This window comes from Oncorhynchus clarkii, chromosome 13 (genome assembly GCF_045791955.1).
Source record: "Oncorhynchus clarkii lewisi isolate Uvic-CL-2024 chromosome 13, UVic_Ocla_1.0, whole genome shotgun sequence".
Lineage (NCBI taxonomy): Eukaryota > Metazoa > Chordata > Actinopteri > Salmoniformes > Salmonidae > Oncorhynchus > Oncorhynchus clarkii.
This window is the reverse complement of record NC_092159.1, coordinates 21,650,236-21,668,986: the sequence shown is the minus strand read 5'-3', so window position 1 is coordinate 21,668,986 and position 18,751 is coordinate 21,650,236. Positions and strand designations below refer to the sequence as shown.

Sequence of the window (18,751 nt, the reverse complement as noted above, 5' to 3'; positions counted from 1 at the left end):
TAATTAGGTCGTTCATTATAAGTGCGATTTTCTTTTGGATAATAGGCATGGCCTGAGGTCCATAGTTACCATGCACAGATACATTACGTCACTGCTAAGATATGCAAGTCGAGGTTCGGGCTTGTTTAAATTCCCTTTAATCGAACAGCCAGAGTTGTTGTTGTACCTGTTTTCTATCCCTATTGACAACACAAACAGCCCATAGACAGAACGAACACATCGGTTTTGTTTGTGATGAGCTGTGCTGCGATTACGCAAATCATTCACATTTATTTCACAGTAGAAATGGCGTAGTTTTTTTCATTAAAGTCTCTGATTAACTTTTATAGTAGAGTTCGTTCCGTTTTGGTGGCCATGGTCAAATATGGTGGCCATGACCCAGAAACAGCATGATGCATTGGCCAACATTTTTCATTATGGAACACTTTGGGCAAATAAACTGCGCTGTAGTTATACATGAGAAACTGCACAAAACCCACCCCTTTAGGCACCCATAAGAACTTCCCTCCGCATACATATTTTTATTCGTGTGCTGCCCAACCCACTCAGACTTGAGTTTGGCAAAATGCCACCTTCTCTACTTTCCTACCTTAATTCCTTTCCAAAAATGATGGCTACGGGGGTGACTGTTTAACTAAAGTGCTACTGTAGGGGGCTGTTGTAGTTTAACTCCTGCCCACCAGTAGCTGCTGCTAACAAAAAGGGTGACTCGAGGTCTGACTATTCATCCATTCTCTGCGCTTCAATTTTCATTGATTCTGAATGCACGGGTAGCCCTTGGGGATTCTCCGTGAAGGGAGGGAGACACGCCTTCAGACGCGGCCAGACCCTTACAAGCCATCTGCCACTACCCAAACGTCGTTTTTTCCTCCTCCCCCTCCCTCCTCCCTAGCTTCCCTCAAGCGCACGGGTCTATACGCCAGTGTCCACTGGCTGGCTCTGTCTACATTGAACTGGAAGCATGTTAAAGAACCTGTAACGGTATGGCTATGCTGGGCCATATGGCGAGGGGAAGCCAGAAGTTTTCGTCCCCGAAGAGTAGACACCACATGGTAGCTCGTGGGAACGTAAACACGACGCGCATCACACGATATCGATCATATGAAGTGGTGGGGAGAAGATGATTAGCTTGAATGGGGGTTTGGTGACTGTTACCAAGTGACCAATCGACTTACTATTGATTATTTCTGAGCATTCAGACTGTTGACACGATTCACTACTTATCGGTTCGACCAAAATTTTATTTTCCAAACCCTCATCCAGGCTATAGCTTCTGTCTCCTGAAAATAAAACTTTGTATGGTCATTTTTCAGCACAAAGATTGGCGACTGAAGGTCAACTTTATATTTGTCTTATCAGGGCTGAGATGGGCCTAATAACAGCAACTCATCTTCCCTGGTCGCGGTTCTCTCAATTTCCATCCTTTCTGACCCGCCTGTTTACCTGCTGAAACCTTTGGACTCTGCAGGAGCAGCGCGGCCTTTGTGTCCAGATCAGATTACCATGGCCAGCTGCTTGAAGGGGGGCACAGGCCAATCCATGGGTGCCCCCTAGTCGTGCTGCTGTCACATTTGCATATGTTGTGGCTGAGGACGTGCTGGGCTTAAATTTGGGGAAGAGTACCGCAATAATTACGCGGTGGCCCCTGAAGGCGCTCCCGCACGTGTGTGTGGCGCGAGTGGGATGTGTGAGAGTGTGTGGGACAGAGAGAGAAAGAGGGAGAGGGACAGAGGAGAGAGAGGGGGAGGAGAAGGCGTCGACGTTTTTCAAGGAGCAGTGGCCTGTCGCGTGCCAATGTTTATCAAAACACATCTGCCACGTTCCCCCGGGTAACGCCCATGCGTTGGCGCATCACAACATATGCTGTCCCTATGCATAAATCGATAATTCAACATCTGATCATTTGTATGACACATATCCACACACAACAAATACTCATGGTGATATGTGATAGAATCAGTGCATAATCAATACAGATATAGTGAAGTGAAGTACATGAAGTAGAAAGTAGTTTTTGATCCCTCCAACTCTTTAGTGTTGATAACTCCAACCACATGACATGGAAATATGGGCTGATCAATCAATGTATCGTTCTAGTTTAGTTCTAATAAGAATTACCCCAGGCATGATCTTTATTGCTTATGAAAAACTATGTGGGAAGTACGGCCATAGTTTCGTTAAAACGATAATTTATTTGTAGTGCCTCCGAGATTTTTTAACTCTTTCTCAATTCTGAACCAGTGCAATCTGGATGAAATTGTCTGCCACAGTCTATGAATAGAGAGACCTTGTGAATGGGAAAGTGACACCTCTCTCTCTATTTCTCCCGTCGCTCTCTATCTCTCTCCACGACATCTGCCCAGCCATGAACAGATGTAGGCACCTGCGTTGTCGGCCCACATATGCACACATGTCCCTTTCAACCTCTCGGGGACCCGGACCAATCACAATGGGATAGACCAAGGGTGTGGTAACCAAATACCCCCGATCCCCCCAGGACACACGCTCTGTTAGAGGCATTGTCACAAGCAATATCATGTGGCTAGGCAATGCAATCTGTTCTAAGACTGTTCATTTGAGAGATGGGGGTTTGTAGCATGTAGCATGTAGCATGTATCATGTATTAAAGGGGCTATGTAGAGTTTCTTGTTGTTTTTGGAAGTTGAAGTAGTAACACCAAGGCGTTTGATTTTCCCCATGTTTTAGAGACATGAATAGAAAAGCATACAGAGAGAAGCAATGGAGCTGTATTCAGCCTAGTTCATCATGCTGATCTCCTAAGTGGCCGTTTGGGTAATTCTGGAGTGGCCAAGCCAGGGGCAGCAGCAGGCAGGTGTTAGTTGTGGTTCAGTAGAGGAGGCTGATGGGAACAACAAGGAACAGGGCGGGAGCAGGTTAAAGACAGAGGAGGGTTTTGTTCTATGAGGATGAGCGGGAAAAGTAGCCTGAAATCCCACTGGCAGCCCTAGATAATAGGGATAATAGCCCTGTCCCTATCCCTCAGCTGCTGCTGGACAGAGGATCCACACACACCTGTTGTCTTGTCGTCCCCATGGTGTGTGGCTAGCTAGCTAGCGGGAGCGCTACACCTCAGGAATGCTCCAGCCCCATCCCTGCTGCACCACGACCATTAGCCTCTGTCCCAAGAGGGAGGAGTGGAGCTTGGGTGGAAGGTGGAGGGAGGTGAGGGTAAGCTAGGCTACGTGGTGTGGAAACCAGCAGGGCTATAGAAGGGTGTGTGGTGAGAGGGGGGGGGGGGGGGTTAGAAGCCGTGTCCTCTTCATAAGGGGTTCCCTCCAGGGTCTGTCCGGAGACCCCTGTCCTAAATCACTGCCCCCAGGGGAAAGGCCCTCCTTTGTGAGGAGATGGGCCTGCAAGCTGGGATGACAGCTGCCACCTCTGTAGCGTCACAGTCTCCACTATGACAATGCTTCTTTCTCTGGTCACACTGGCCAGGCCAGCAGAGCCCATTAAATAAAGGACTTGGAGGGACTCATAGAAGGGCTGCAGGGCCACAACATGTTTTTTGGCTAAACGTTAATGATGACAAACTACCATGTGGGATATGGTGTATGACATAATAACCTCAAGTGATATCGATTCTCTCACTGTGGTGAATACAATGGAGTGTCTAAAGACAGATGAGTCATGATGGGGATGTTATTACATCATGAGATAATCAATTAAACAATGCTTTAAAGTGGTTTCTGGAAGCTGTACTGAACTATAGGGCTGTATTGGCTGTTGTCTCGTTGCGTTCATTGGAGTGAAATGGAGTGAAATGATCAAGGAAAACATTTCAGTTTGTTTGTAAAGTAAACATTACAACCCTTGAGAAAAGCACAGAACATTTCCTTTCAGTCAAAACTGTATTTTGGGAAGGGTGGTGTGTGTCCCAAAAAGCATCCTCTGATTTAGGACTAACAGCTGGTGAAGAAACAATGAAAACAAAAGTACTAAAGCGTATCGCAACCCCTAAATTATAAGATGACATCATGAGTGTACCGTGAGTCTTCCTCACTACAAGATTAGACGTTATATAGCCTAAACGTGAACGTAATATAAAAGTACAGCAGATCTCCAATCATGCTCGTATAAGCATTTAGGCATCTGTGTATGATATTCCCATCCATAGCTCAGGGAGTTTGTCCCCCCCCATTGTATGGAGCTCTAATGGTGATTCTAATGATGCCTTGTCCATCTTTGATAATAAAAAACCAGCACGCCCCTCATTAAAGACCCAGGGCTGGTTCTCATGGCCCTCTCCCCCGTCCCCGGAGCTGGGGGGGACAGCAGGCGCGGGAGTCGAGACAACACCGTGGCACACGCCTGTTGACCGAGCCACAAAGCAAAAGCGTGTGACACCCCCCCCCCCCACCCCCCAACCCCCAGCCCCCTCCCCAACCCCTGCACTGGCCCCATTGTCCCCCGAGGTCCTGCAGCACAGGCACAGACAACCAACACCCCCCCCCCCCCTCCCCCGCAACCACTATACCCTCTATCCTACACTCATGCCCCCTCTTCCTTTGGAATCAATTTTACCAATCAGCTGATCCCTAGCTCTCACACCACCAGGAATATTAAGACACACCCTCCATCCTCCTCCTCTCCCCCCCCCCCCACCCCACCCCACCCACCCACCCACCCATTCTAGTAGCCCACCCTACCCGACCGACCCTGGGAACATCAGCTGCTAAGGTGGAAATCCATCATTGTGTGTAAGAAGGTTCCCCCTCTGCATGTTGCACAGTCATTACCATTCACCATAGAGGGGAGGAGGAGGGGTGGGGCTCTAATTCACTGATTCACATGCAGACAGTATTTCTTGGGAGGGTGGGGCCGGGGCTGGGATAGCTGGCTGAGGATGGAGATGGGGCAGGTTGGGTGATGGGGATGGAGATGGGGCAGGTTGGGTGATGGGGATGGAGATGGTGCTGGGGGGGGGGGGGGGGGGGGGGTTACGGCTGCCGGGGTCAGGCCTGTCCTGGGAAAGTTGGATTTTTCATTTAAGTCACACATGTTGTGGCCTTCTGGTGGCTGCGTGAACGCCTCACGCTGACAGATGGCCGCGGCCCATAACTATAGAGTCCGAGCGCCCGGTCCCCGAGGGATACAGGGAGAGATGGCGAGAGGGAGCGAAAAGGAGAGGGAGAGAATGCGTCGCTCAACTGATCCCATCAAAAAGAGAGAGGGTAGAGCACGAGGGAGGGATAAAGATAGGAAAGGACGGCAGGAAGGAGGGAGGGGGTTGGGGGGGAAGAGCCCCAGAGCCCCTTAATCCCAATCCCTAAAATTGAGTAAATATATTTGCCAGCTTTGCAAACTTTAAAAGGGCGCCTGGTGCTCCTGAAGGTTCTGATTAGGTGTCTAGTCTATCAGATTGTGGGTCTTTGGGAAGATTGTTTGTCCATGGGTAGAATAGTGTCTTTGACGATGGTGTTCACAGAGGATAGGTTTATAGTACCATCTAGTAGAAGTGGGGTGCCGACTGGTCGTCAGTCCTCATTGTGTGACGCTACCTTTTGTCTTTTCGCCATGACTCTTCGTTAATCCTATTAATGAAACAAAGTCATCGCCTGGTTAAAGATCCTACGACTCTGATTGGCGTATTTTAGGAATCTTCTTTGAATAGACAATGGGTAGACAATGAAGCCCTGAGATGCCCGTCACCATATACATGTATATTGTGGAAATTAATAACAAGGGCGTCCTCTACAACTGTAATATAATAGTATGATAATGGATTTTCTATCTACTATAGTTCTTACCTTACAGGATTTTGTAAAGCAGTATATCATTCCCTGTACTCCCACTTGGTCTCACTCCTCACTGCTGCTCTGTGCACACTCTCACTCCCACTCACTTCTGCTGTGGCTCTACATGCAATGTTCTGTTCATTAAGACATGTGTTCAACTTTGAATAGCATATAAATAGTCTAGTGATAGAAATCAACATTTTCTATCAACTCTACAGCTAATACTCCAGTCATGATTCAACAGCCCTGCCATTCTGCTAGGCCTAATGTCTACCAAGAGGGCACTATGTTGCGTTATGCCTGTGTTGTGGTTAAAACGGATGTGGGAGTCCTCATTTACTTCATGTAAGGATAATAATGATAACTTTGTTAGAGATTTTTTTTTAAACTTGTTTGGTTTGACAGGCTACACATTCTTCTTATGTTGTTGCTAAAATTGAACGAAAAAAAGAAAACAAATTAATATTCAGAAGACCATATCCTTAAAAATGAGATAAACAAAAGTGTGTAGACCTACATTGGTCTAGATATTCACCATATTTACTTGTGTAAATGACTTTCATCTTTCAAAGCGCCGGCGGTCGGGCTCCGTACCTGAGCGCAAGGTGAACTGCGTCCTCGTCGGAGATGGAGCGGTGGGGAAGACAAGTCTTATCGTCAGCTACACCACAAATGGTTATCCGACAGAATACATTGCAACAGCTTTCGACAACTTAGCAAGTAATTTGTGAGAGAAATCAGAAAACCCGAAAACGTGATTTATTGTTAATTTGGCCGCTTTTGCCACAGGTTTTACTCATGAATTGGAAAACCTGTGAGACTGCAACTCTGTGTTATTTGGCTGGCCAGGTGAGTCAAAGTTTTGTTTTTGAATCCAACACTAAATGAGTGTTAGTAACCTATAGACACGTTAACCGGGATATTCTTTTGTAGTGGTAGAGCTAACACATTATTCTTTCTTCTCGTGTTCTGCTTAAAATGATAGAAATGGGGGATGGAGGAGGACACTATTAATGTAAGCCGTTCTCTATCAGTGGTCAGTAGTTTGTTTAGATTCCACAGCTTCACTTATCCCAACATAGGTTGCCTCCACATTCTACCCCGTGTCTTGGTTGCCCCCTATAGGGATTCCCCTGCACTCCCTCCCCTCTCTGATCCTGTGTCAGTAGTTATCACCCCCTGGCAGAATATCTCTCATAGTCGTTGCCTCCCCCTTGATCCTCAGATTTATATCGCCCCCTGTGGGAGGTTCCTGTCCGTGCCCCCAGAATCTATACCTTCTTACGTTCTCTCTGGCTCTCTGTGCTTTATCGCCCCCTTTTGGACGACTCTCATAGACCTTTCTCTTCCTAATGCATGCCCAATTCCAAATCCAACTCTTCCCCTACTCCTTAATAGGCACCTTTGTAGATCTGAAAGGATTGGATAGGTGTGGGGCGGCAGGGCTAGAGCATTGGACTGGTAACCGGAAGGTTGCAAGTTCAAATCCCCGAGCTGACAAGGTACAAATCTGTCGTTCAGCAGTTAAGCCACTGTTCCTAGGCCGTCATTGAAAATAAGAATTTGCTCTTAACTGACTTGCCTAGTTAAATAAAGGTACAATTTAAAAATAAAAGGTGTAATAATAAATATGCCCTGAACTTAGAGAGAGAAATGGATGTATTAGTGGACCATATTGCTAACCATCCAGTAGTCTTTTCAGAATCAGATCTACATAAGGTCAGGGCTAAGAATCAATTTGGGATTGGGTATCTCTGACCCATCCTCAACTTGAAACTTTTGCCTTTCTGTCTCCTATAGGACGAGCTGGACCGGATCCGCCCTCTATGCTACCACAATGCCGATGTCTTCCTACTCTGCTACAGCGTGGTGCGCCCCTCCTCCTTCCGCAACGCTACCGACCGCTGGGCGCCCGAGATCCGCCGTCACTGCCCCGGGGCGCCCATGGTGGGGACCCATCTGGACCTGAGGGAAGACGTCCAGGTGCTGGTCCAGCTGGCCAGGAATCAGGAGCGGCCCGTGGGCACTGAGGAGGCCCAGCAGCTGGCGCAGGATATCGGGGCCGTGTCCTTCGTAGAGTGCTCGGGTCTGACCCAGAAGAACCTGAAGGAGGTGTTTGACCAGGCCATCTTGGCCAGCATCCAGCCGGTGGAGAACGTTCAGCAGCTCCAGCAGAGGCAGAGCCTGAGGAAGAAGACCCCGGATAAGATCAAGAGTCTCTCTGAGACTTGGTGGAAGAAGCTGAGCTGTGTTGTTGTGGCAGGAGAGTGTGTGGGAGGAGAGTTTGACTGAACCCCCCAAGCAGGTGTTTAGGATTTGACATTTTTCTAAGCTTGTATTCAGTCTTTAGTTTTTTTCACTCCATGTATAATATCACTCAGGAAAACAGACCTGGACAATAGTATGCTGGAAAAAATGTAAATGTATTATCCAAAGACTCATGGAATTATTTAATATCTAAAAAGGAGAAGCACTAAAAATAATTATCATTGCTGGCAAGATAATGAATGAGTTTCAGCATCAGTGATACCTTATGTTAACTACGGGTGGGACAAGGTTTTGTGTTCAAAGGCCTTGACGAGGGCACAACAAGTCTGAATTAAGTGATTGGATTTGAGTTAGCAAATCCAATAGCTGGGGAGACTACTAATGAAATGACTGACTTCACAATGATCTCTGTGTTATTCTGTGTAACCCCCATCAAGGGTCAAAGGTCACCATTGGAGAATGTTGTGGAGGATTACGAGAAACTAGCCAGTAGAAACTCTAACGCCAAACCATAAACTTACTTTGTCTGCCATTTTGACAAAGTCACTCAATGTTATTTACTAACCTATATCAGATCATGTACAATGACTGCTCTTTCAAGTTCAAGTAGTCCAAAGCACTGTTCTTGTATCAGTTGTTGACATTGCTGGACATCCCAACCAAACACAGCAAAGGATACTGTAGTTTCCCAGTCAGATTGACTCTAATCTAACTCTAATCTGCAGATCAGTTGGTATGACTTTCCCCCCTGATCCCTGGTCAGGTCTGTCGTGGTGATGAATCGTATTGGTTCTCCGGTGGAGGCCGTACACAGCTTTCTAATAGGACGAGACAGGACCACCTGGATTGGATTAGCTGGGCATATGGTGGCTGACCCAGTCGCCTGAATCCATCACACCGTAGCCCTGCTCTGATGTCAACCATGACCGTCTGCCTAGGAAGACGAAGCAAGACTCAGACCCTGTCACCCTGCTGCTGGAGCTTCACCATAAAGAGAACAGAGATCACTGGGGGACGGGGTTCATATCAGTAGAGATGCATTTCAAAGAAGCGAGAGATGTTATTTATTATTGTTAGTTGGCAAATACTATCTGCAAGTGGAGATATTTCTGAAGCACATAAAGAATTTAAATGATTTTAAATAAATCCTGATATTGATAGAAAACGTGAACGCTTTTCCTGATTACTGATATAAAGTTAATGATAAGAACACTGCTTTTGTCTGGCCCTAGTGATTGCTATCTTCTTTTTGTTGTTGTTATAAATTACATGTTTATTTGCAATATATTTAATAATTAATGCCTCCCATATTCTGTAGTGTTCTCGGCGTTTTATTGTGGTGCTGTCCCTATTGACTTACTGGGGCAGGAGAGGACAGGTGCGTGAACTCACTTAATCCTGTCACCAAGAATTGAACAGCTTGAGAAAGTTGACATGCCGGTGTGGCTAACCTGTGAGGCATTTGGCAGGGACAGCTGGCAGCTTCAAATTCCTATTCACTCATCCATTCGTTGTCTGTTCCAATGTCTACTCTGTTCCAAATATATCAAATATTCTTTGATTTCTACTTGATAAGAAAATCGTATATGTCCATAATATAAACACTATTCAATATTGAGGGAGTTTGTGGAGAGAAATCCCTGCCATCTTCTATTGTCGCGGTCGACATTCGCTGCCACTAGAGGTCCCTAAAGCGTTACAAATGCTGAGCTGCAGTTCATGCTCCACAATGCCTCAAGTTGACTAAGGTCAAGTGCATCTCTATCACCTCACATATCTTATTAGTTTACAGAGATCTCTTTATTCTGTTTAAAGGCCTGAGTTTAGAGAAGACATTACACAGTGTCTCAGATCTTCATACTATCGGAATTTCAAGACATCAATGCATCATTCAGTTGCCTAATCCGTCCGTATAATATAGATATCCGTATAATATAGATATTTATTGCACTGCAACGTAGGTCGACAAACCTACTGCACAAATATGTAGCACAAATACATAGTGGCTCCAAACAGCAGACTTTAGAGTATTCTAGATGTACTATTGAGTGCCTCTGCCTAGAAGCAACAGGCTGTTTTTAGAGGACCTGGCTGCTCTAGTGAAGGGGGCTATTTCCGTCCCCCCTCTTAGCTGTGCTCTTCAACTGGGCATATTAGCTCTGACTAGCATTAAAGACCAAAGTCAAAGACCACAGCTCTGGCTCTGTTCTGCCCTCCTGTGGCTCAGCGGCTCCTCTCCGAGCAACCACTGCATTTATGGACAGACACAACTCACTGTCGTCGACACAGCAATTCTCCCTCTATTTTACCCAGCTTCGACCATTCAAGCTCTTTCATACTGCTGCACCACTCCCACTCCCCCACACCTTATCCCAAAGCCCACCACTTTTTCCAAAACACGTTTTTCAGACACTGTCAATTCGGGAGGGGTCCTTCTCTGCTGGCAAAGGAACATGTGGGCGGCTATATTTAACACCCAAAGCCTCCCCCCTTCAGTCCCAGGCGGCTGGTGGTGTTCCTGAAGGCACCTATTTTGGCCCTATTGCGTTTTGAAATGCCAGGTGGCTTTAAATAGAGTGAGAAGATGTCTGGGGGTGGAATTCTCGAGTAGAATGTGCTTGAATAGACTTTGGCTCTGATTGAAGGATTCACTGTTGTATGCAGTTGCTTGTCACTGTCAGTTTTCCTTTGTAATCCATGTATTACTCTGTTAACAGGGATTCGATTTGATTGACTTCAGACACTCACACGCACACACCGAAAAAGAAAGCCACACACACATAAAGATTTAAGGAAGTGTTTCTGTCTCTTTTAAACAATCAAAAGAGAACCATCACGCTCTCCCAAAACCCACAAATTCAATTTGTTTGTCTCTTTTAAACACCCATGTGCAAGCACACACACACACACAAACACACTCTGTCTCTCTCCATCAGCTGTCGGAGGTGGGTATGTGACAGGTTGGTATTTATAGCCAGTGCTAAACCCTTTGTCAGGAGATCTGCATTCTAAGAGGCCCTTTGTCTGAACCTTATGATATATTATCTACCTGGAATTCACTCATCATTCATAACATCTGAAAGGTCCTGTCTAGTCTGTCATTGTGTCAGGCTGACGACTTAATACAAAAGCTTTGTACGCTCTGTGGTGGTCACCTCACTGGGATCATACAGTACTCCGTATCTTACACTGGGACACATGGGTCATAGAGGGCGATAACGTCAGAAGTATTCTAGAGGGAGAATATGATCTGGTATGGGATTCTAACGTTTCACTGAACCTTTCCGTTACCATAGAGCGCAGATGACCTTCCCGAACAAGAAGTCATTTAACTAAAAGAGAAACGTGACATAAAGGATTGTCTCCAAATATCACAATACCTCACTAACGAATCAATATGGTAGTAAATTGGAGTGCTTGTTTTGACTAAAACAAGTACTTATATATTTCTCACATTGGAGGTTGGTGGGACTATCCATAGATTATCCATAGTAGCAGGATACTATCCATAGATTACTGTACTGTACTCTACTCTTAACCCTGGTGCCAATGGTGGACAGTGACATCGGCAGACCTCAGAGCAGCAGTGTAGAAAGGGCTATAGGTTGAAATACCCTAAATTAGGAGTGAAATCTAATTAAAACCAATCATGTTTAATATCACTGGTATTAATTGATCAAATGGAGACCTTATGGGTCATAGGGGTCATGCAAAAATACATTACAGTGTTGTTGTTAATTCAAATTCCAAAATAAACATGAAAAAAAAGCAAACAACTCCTCAAATATTCAAATATGATTTTAATTCACAGCAATGTTTCAAAGTGGATGAAAATATATATCATTGTGCATGTTTACAAATACAAATACAGTGATCAAAAATGTAAACATCTGTTGAAATAAAACACAAACATGGTTATATATACTATTGTATGATACATGTATCACTTTTGGTCAAATAATATCTTATGCAAATCAAATCCACACATAAAAATAACTCAAAGCTTTGTTCAGAGAGCTCAAACAATTAATATCCTATATAAAACAATCAATTTAGTTTTGAATCAGTGTGTTCCAAACCCCACGAAACAGTACATCACATTTCCTCACATTGTAGTTACAGTAAGACTATAGACAAATCATTCGTGTCTCTTATTCCTTCCTGAGAGACGGTTCTTGGAATGAACATTTTCATAAAGGAATGTTGTAGAGGACAATGAATACACAAACACTAGTCAAACCTGTCTGTGATATAAGCAGCCACTTCAGTTTTCATGACTTGGTCATAACCTGACATTAAATCCTATAACTCCTTATAAATAATGCAGTGTTCAAGTAAAGAATGACTCGGGTTGTTTTGCCAATCCATGCTGACATAGGAGGGAAGTGTCACATGATCACCAATGGAACTTTGACCACTCTGAATAAAGATGAACGTAAGATAATGCCAGTCTAATCTTCTTAACAGTGAGCTCTCTCTCTGCCCATACAACCACAGCCAATCACACACACTAAAAACTCCCCTCTGGCAGACACGAGGAAAGTCTCATCAGATTGTACACGCATAAGTCAATTAAAGCCACACCCATTTCAACACTCCAAAAAACTGCTGGTGTCCTACAAGGTTCCCGGTGAGACGTTCTGGAAACGTCATTCCAACGTTCTCTCAAGGAACCATTCCTAAACTAAGACTTGGTGAAAGTGAAATGTAAAAGTGTACATTATACGTAAAAACATTCTGAGTGAATAGCACTATCAATAAGCATTGTAAAAAAATAGGAAAAGTATGTAAACTGAGCATTATTCACAACCCACAAGAATGAAGAATTCAAATACAACACTTAATTTCTGTCAAAATAGCCCTCCATTTAAATTACAAATACAGAACTTGGTACTGACATCACAATTCAGTATGAATAACCAATCAAATAAGTAAATCTACGAAAACCGGTCAAAGACAATGGTGATGGTGAGTGACAAAAAAAAAGCGTATTTGGTAATGTAGCACATAAGGGCATTTCTTTACCACGCTACATTGCAATTTCAGCCCGTCTACTACAATACGTGAGGCGGTGAGTATTTGTGATTGTAAAATATAAAGTGGGCGAAGCTGCCAAGATGTCGCCCCGTACGAACCATCCTGATCTGGCGAGCTCACATTCTGTATCCTTGTTTAGCGAAACAGAATGTGAGCTCGAGAGATCAGGATGGTTCGTACCAGGCTTAGCCAAGATGTAAAGAGCAAAAAACATACAGGTGTGAGCGCAATAACTATGTCATACAATGTCTAACGGTATCTTTCTTTACAACAACTTTACAACAATATCCATGGTACTACTGATAAGAGCTTTAATGGAAATATGAATAATACAATCCTCTGGAATGCATTCTAGATTTAGATTGAAATTTGCAACATAATACAATAAAGCTAATGCAGGATATTAGCCCGCTAGCAGTTTCTTTCTCTGCAGCTCAACGCCACAACCCCTTGGCTATGGCTTTTAGTAGTTCGAAAATACTGTAATATCTAAAACAAGAATTGTTTGGTCCTTTCATCTAGCTCAGGGGTCTTCAACCTTGCACCCGAGTGGCGCAGCAGTCTAAGGCACTGCATCTCAGTGCAAGAGGTGTCACTACAGTCCCTGGTTCAAATTCAGGCTGTATCACATCCGGCCGTGACTGTGAGTCCCATAGGGCGGTGCACAATTGGCCCGGCGTCGTCTGGGTTTGGCCGGGGTAGGCCGTCATTGTAAATAACAATTTGTTCTTAACTTACTTGCCTAGTTAAATAAAAAATAATTCTTCCCCAGGTACCCCCATCATACACTTGCTCCCCCCCCCCGCAAATGTGTGTAAACTCTAACATAGCCTATTAGCTAGAAAGGTAACTTCAAAAATGTTTTGGGGCCATGTGTTCACAAAAACGAGTGTCCAAGACAAGAAAGCTTACCAGCGGGTGCTTTACCTACAGTATGTCAGATACTCCAGTGACTGTAATTAGCTCCAATGAGTGTAATTAGCTCCAATGAGTGTAATTAGCTCTAATGAGTGTAACTAGCTCAATATTAGGAATAGAGAAATAAAGTTCAATAGAAAAATATTCTCCTCTTTTCTACTGTAGCTTTTTGTATATATATTATTGCGGACTCCCGGTTGAATACCCCTGATCTAACTTTTGGATTTTATAGCCTGAAATGACATAAGCAACACAGAATGTCAAAAACTCCACCAAACTAAAGCGAAGTGTAAAGACCATCATCATGCTTGGAATGTCTAATAATACAGTATAAATCATACTCTGTAGTCAGCAGCATAAACATGTACAAACCAGTCTAATTTCTAGAAGCATAACTACATATCTTGCAATATTCTACTATGATTGTGTCATCCCTTGTGGAAGAAAAGTGGCATATCGTTAACTCAGCGATCAACTTAACAAATCAACCATACCTTATGATTAGGGCCCCGAGTTCTTCCTTGTCAGGTTACGTGGCCAGGAAAACCTCAGGGCCCTAATTGGTGTCTAAACCAATCCAATTATTTGGATCTGTTAACCAATCCTCAATAAGGAAACATGGTGTTAAAAATAGAAAGGTCGACAGTGGCGGAGGAATACCCATGATCCTTGTGCTCTACCTCAACCGGGCAGAGAAGCAGCGCATGTACTCGGTCATCCAACGGTCATCCACCACGGCCAACTCCGACCGCCGTATCTTCTCCAGGTCGGCGGACCGTGCCCTCCTGCGGTCCACGTCCCAACAGCGTTTATCCGACTCCCGTCTGGTCTGGACGCATGCGTCAGATGTGCGACTCTGTGGAGAGAGAGAGGGGTGCCCGGGAGGTTAGGGAAATGAGATAGGATAGGCGCTCGGCGCTCACTTCCGAAATACATACCACTCTTCTATTATTGATTGTTTCTGGGGGGGAGTGTTGGATGATGAGCTACGCTTCTCTGGTATCCTTTCCATGAAGATGTGCCAAAAGACGCAAAATTCCCCCCTATTTATTTTCCCTGACATAACTCGATCTTATTTGCAGAATAGATGTTTGATGCACAGTAAGCCTGGACAGCTTTCATCCAGTATTCCTCTAATGCTAGCCTCTTCTGATCATTATACCCTGGCCTAAGAAACCAAATGCAAGCCTGGTACTGAAATAACATCAAATGGAATGAATATCAAAGCATTTTTACTAACCTCACATATGCCCAGCCTCTCTCTCTCACACACACACACACACACACACACACACACACACACACACACACACACACACACACACACACACACACACACACACACACACACACACACACACACACACACACACACACACACACACACACACACACACTCTTACCTGATTTGTAGACCTCCTAGCAGATGACGCGTGTCTCTCTGCCCAGTCGAGCCGGGGCGGAGGTTGTCTGTTCTCCTTCTCTGTGGTGATGGCTGGGGGCTGGCTCTTTGCTCTGGAGGGCTTCCTGACGGGCGCAGGCTTGATGTCGTCACAGGAATAGTCCCTTTGACATGGTTCTGAGCGAGGGACACGATGGCGGTGGCGACGCTTAGGCTCAGTCTTCACCGGCTCCTCGTCTGATGACGCCTTGTCTGCTGGTCCCTCATCTGTTGGCGTTTCAGCCACTGGACCATTTTGTACTACTGACCCGTTAACTGTCCCCTCATCTGGATCGTTTAGGCCCCCGTTCTCTATTACAGACTCTTTGAATGGGCAGAAAGTGATGTAGTTTTAGTATACAAGGAAAAAGAAGAAACCCGCACACTGCTCTTGATAGTATCACTGCTCTTTTGTCAAAAGCTCTGACGAAGGCCGTGAGGCCGATATTCAACTGTTACCATGCACCTGCAAAAAAGATAGCTCAGATGTGCGAGTGCCTTTTGAATTATACACTATACCAAACATTAGGAACACCTTCCTAATATTGAGTTGCACCCCTTTTGCCCTCAGAACAGCCTCAAATCATCGGGGCATGGACTTTTCAAGGTGTCGAATGCGTTCACAGGAATGCTGGCCCGTTCAAAGGCACTTAAATCTTTTGTCTTGCCCATTCACTCTCTGAATGGCACACACACAATCCACGTCTCAATTGTCTCAAGACTTAAAATCCTTCTTTGACCTGTCTTCATCTACACTGATTGAAGTGGATTTAACAGTGACATCAATAAAGGATCCTAGCGTTCACCCGGATTCACCTGGTGATGATCCATCTATGTGATGGAAAGAGCAGGTGTTCCTAATGTTCTGTACACTCAGTATATAGACCTAACAAGTTAAGACCTTTTTTCTTCATGCATGTTTGTAGCTCAAAAGCATAGTCTACTGCAGGCCTTATTACAATAGGATCAACATGCAGGTGTATACAAGTATTTTCAATAGTAGAAGACAGATACCTGTGGGTGGTAGTGCATCCAAGAGTGTAAACTCCTTGGCCTCCAATTCTGGTTCCCCATTCACAGGAGGAGGCTTCGGTTCCGGGCTCTCCCTTGATTCTGACTTCAATGGTGGTGTCAGAAGTTTAATGTCTAAAGGCGCGACTTTGTTCCTCACCTTGGGGGTGGACCGCCCACTGGCGCTGGAGTCTGACCCGGTCGAGGTATCCCACCCCTCCCAGAACCACAGAGGTTTGTGAGCGTGCTCCATCACCCGCCTGGTCAACCTGTACTTCACCGAGTCCTCGTAGCACTTGGAAAACGTCTCCCATTTTGGCTCTTTGAATTTCTTCATGTACTCCGTACGGATTTTCTTAGTCACCATGATTCCTGTTACTGCTTAGGTCCAATTTTGATTAGCTCACAAACTATGGAGGAGGGGAGAAAAGAGAAGTTTTATTACATACATACATACCCCTACGATGCAACAGTAACTAGGCCTATGTTTCTATAAGAGTGTAGAATGTGTCATTGTAGGCTGCTGGTGACAGTCCCACCACAGATCTGAAGCCTGTAGCAGTCCAGAGCAATCCAGTGCACCTGGGCCTTCTAGAATTACCTATCAGCGTTTCCCTCCCTCGAATACAGTAACCCATGCCTTTCTGATGATTATCTTATAGGCTGTGCCACATAATGCCCATCTGACGCTATAAATATACAGTCTATGTGTAGCAATAGCATCGTTATTACAATGTTATTTAAGCTTAGAATACTATAACATAATATATGGGGATAGTGTAGGCCGTATGTAGCCTAGTTATGAAGTTTATTAAGAGCATTTCCATTCATAAACCAGCCACGGCCTAAATTGTTTCCCCGACAAAAATCCGTCTTGTGATTTATCTGCTGTTTCTGTTGCCCAAATATGGCGCAGCCGAGCCTGCTATTTGATTGAGGCAGACATTGCTGACGCCAATGCGGCCGTCTTTATCAAAACACTGTGCACTGGTCTATCGCTACAGAAATGTTATTGTTAGCCCATATACCAAAAGTAATTTATTACATGTAAATACTTAAAGGCAATAGGGTGACGAAAACATGCACAGCTGGTGGCGTCGACGTTTGCTTCTACCTGCGCACTATAGTGGTTGTCAACACGACCAGAACAGGTTATTATCAGTGCGTATAAGCTTACCCCTCACCCGGACATCATTATGGAGAATTACAGAACATCATAATTTTCACTTCAAGTATTCCTCCATTATAATTGCCCGTTGTCGCGCATATTTCGGCATTGAATCGTCGTCCGAATATAGCCCTCTCAACCCTGGCATTAAATATGTTTATCCATTAAAAGCTATAGCAAGTGCAATGCGCATGTCCAGACAGCATGGTACTGGCGCGCCTCTCTTCCTAGGATGTATTTTATTCTTAGGCGTGTAATTGCTTCAACAGGTGTGTTATCTTTTTTTATTTTTTAGAAACAAGTATAGATGGATAATGCAAATTCTGTGTGGGGGGTGTCAGCCTCAAATGTATTTTTTTCAGTTGTGAAATATTAAATGATTAGCCTGCTCATGTGATTTAAAATCAATATCAGTATTGGTATTGCAGTCGAATGGCCAAATTTGGTGACAAAGAAGATCTGCTGTGAGAAAGGGTTTGCTGCGACTACCTCCTTAGTGAAAGAATGCTATGTCATTGTTTAGTATGAATCTAACACAGAAAATAAAATCAATCCCTCAGTTCAATAAATTACAAGCAAATGTTCGTTAAATAGTTAGAGAGAATTCGTATTTTAGGTACATTGATAATAGTATTGTAAAATAGAGTTAATATTACGAACGAGGTCTGGCTCAATGATATATATCCTTATATCCATTTGGCGGCAGGGAGGCTAGTGGTTAGAGCGTATCCCCGAGATGACAAGGTAATATATCGCTCTGCCTCTGAACAAGGCAGTTACCCCACTGTTCCTAGGCGGTCATTGAAAATAAGAATGTGTTCTTAACTGACTTGCCTAGTAAAATAAATCCAGGACATTGTTTGTCTTGTCAGGGACGTTTAGAACAATTTCCTTAAACACTTGTTGGCCTACTTGAGCTCATTGTTTGCCCTTCCAGTTCCAGGTAGTCATATTGGCCCTTGTTCTTCAAAACATTGAAAGGCATCCTAATTGAAAGTGTCTCATAAGGTTTAGGCTATTTATGTTGCTATGTGTCAAAAATGAATGAATCTTTACCCTAATGGGTTTTTAATAGTTGCGCATCATAAAACGCACACCAAGGCCTATTTTAAGTGTTGATTGTGTTGTAATGCACCTCAAAATAACAAAATA

At 44.4% G+C, this 18,751-nt stretch overlaps 2 protein-coding genes across 3 annotated transcripts; one reads left to right on the top strand and one right to left on the bottom strand.

Moving 5' to 3' along the window:
• Positions 1 to 983: 983 nt before the first annotated feature.
• Positions 984 to 8,048, top strand: LOC139423517 (rho-related GTP-binding protein RhoU-like). Its single transcript, XM_071175121.1, has 4 exons — positions 984 to 1,067; positions 6,329 to 6,472; positions 6,742 to 6,771; positions 7,557 to 8,048. Exons 1-4 carry the CDS (start codon positions 984 to 986, stop codon positions 8,046 to 8,048), a joined length of 750 nt encoding a protein of 249 aa, XP_071031222.1.
• A 3,761-nt stretch (positions 8,049 to 11,809) lies between these two features.
• On the bottom strand, positions 11,810 to 17,800 carry LOC139424582 (centriole, cilia and spindle-associated protein-like). 2 transcript variants are annotated; one of them, XM_071176559.1, is made up of 4 exons: positions 17,609 to 17,800; positions 16,435 to 16,841; positions 15,383 to 15,744; positions 11,810 to 14,835 (listed from the first exon to the last, which is right to left on the bottom strand). In XM_071176559.1, the coding sequence occupies exons 2-4, from the start codon at positions 16,796 to 16,798 to the stop codon at positions 14,656 to 14,658; spliced, it is 906 nt and encodes a 301-aa protein (XP_071032660.1). In that variant the 5' UTR covers positions 16,799 to 16,841; positions 17,609 to 17,800; the 3' UTR covers positions 11,810 to 14,655. The 2 variants fall into 2 exon arrangements, with proteins under 2 accessions (XP_071032660.1, XP_071032661.1); XM_071176560.1 differs by having other exon boundaries at positions 17,616 to 17,746.
• Between the last annotated feature and the right edge of the window lie 951 nt (positions 17,801 to 18,751).

What these genes read in the sequence shown, in the direction of transcription:
- LOC139424582 (XM_071176559.1), bottom strand. Translation starts at nt 16,798, where the DNA reads ATGGTGACTAAGAAAATCCGTACGGAGTACATGAAGAAATTCAAAGAG. An exon ending in GGATGCACTACCACCCACAG is followed by an intron (nt 15,745 to 16,434) that starts GTATCTGTCTTC and finishes GCCCATTCAAAG; the next exon opens with AGTCTGTAATAGAGAACGGG. An exon ending in CTAGGAGGTCTACAAATCAG is followed by an intron (nt 14,836 to 15,382) that starts GTAAGAGTGTGT and finishes CTCTCTCCACAG; the next exon opens with AGTCGCACATCTGACGCATG.
- LOC139423517 (XM_071175121.1), top strand. Translation starts at nt 984, where the DNA reads ATGGCTATGCTGGGCCATATGGCGAGGGGAAGCCAGAAGTTTTCGTCC. An exon ending in ACATGGTAGCTCGTGGGAAC is followed by an intron (nt 1,068 to 6,328) that starts GTAAACACGACG and finishes CATCTTTCAAAG; the next exon opens with CGCCGGCGGTCGGGCTCCGT. An exon ending in TGGAGGAGGACACTATTAAT is followed by an intron (nt 6,772 to 7,556) that starts GTAAGCCGTTCT and finishes TGTCTCCTATAG; the next exon opens with GACGAGCTGGACCGGATCCG.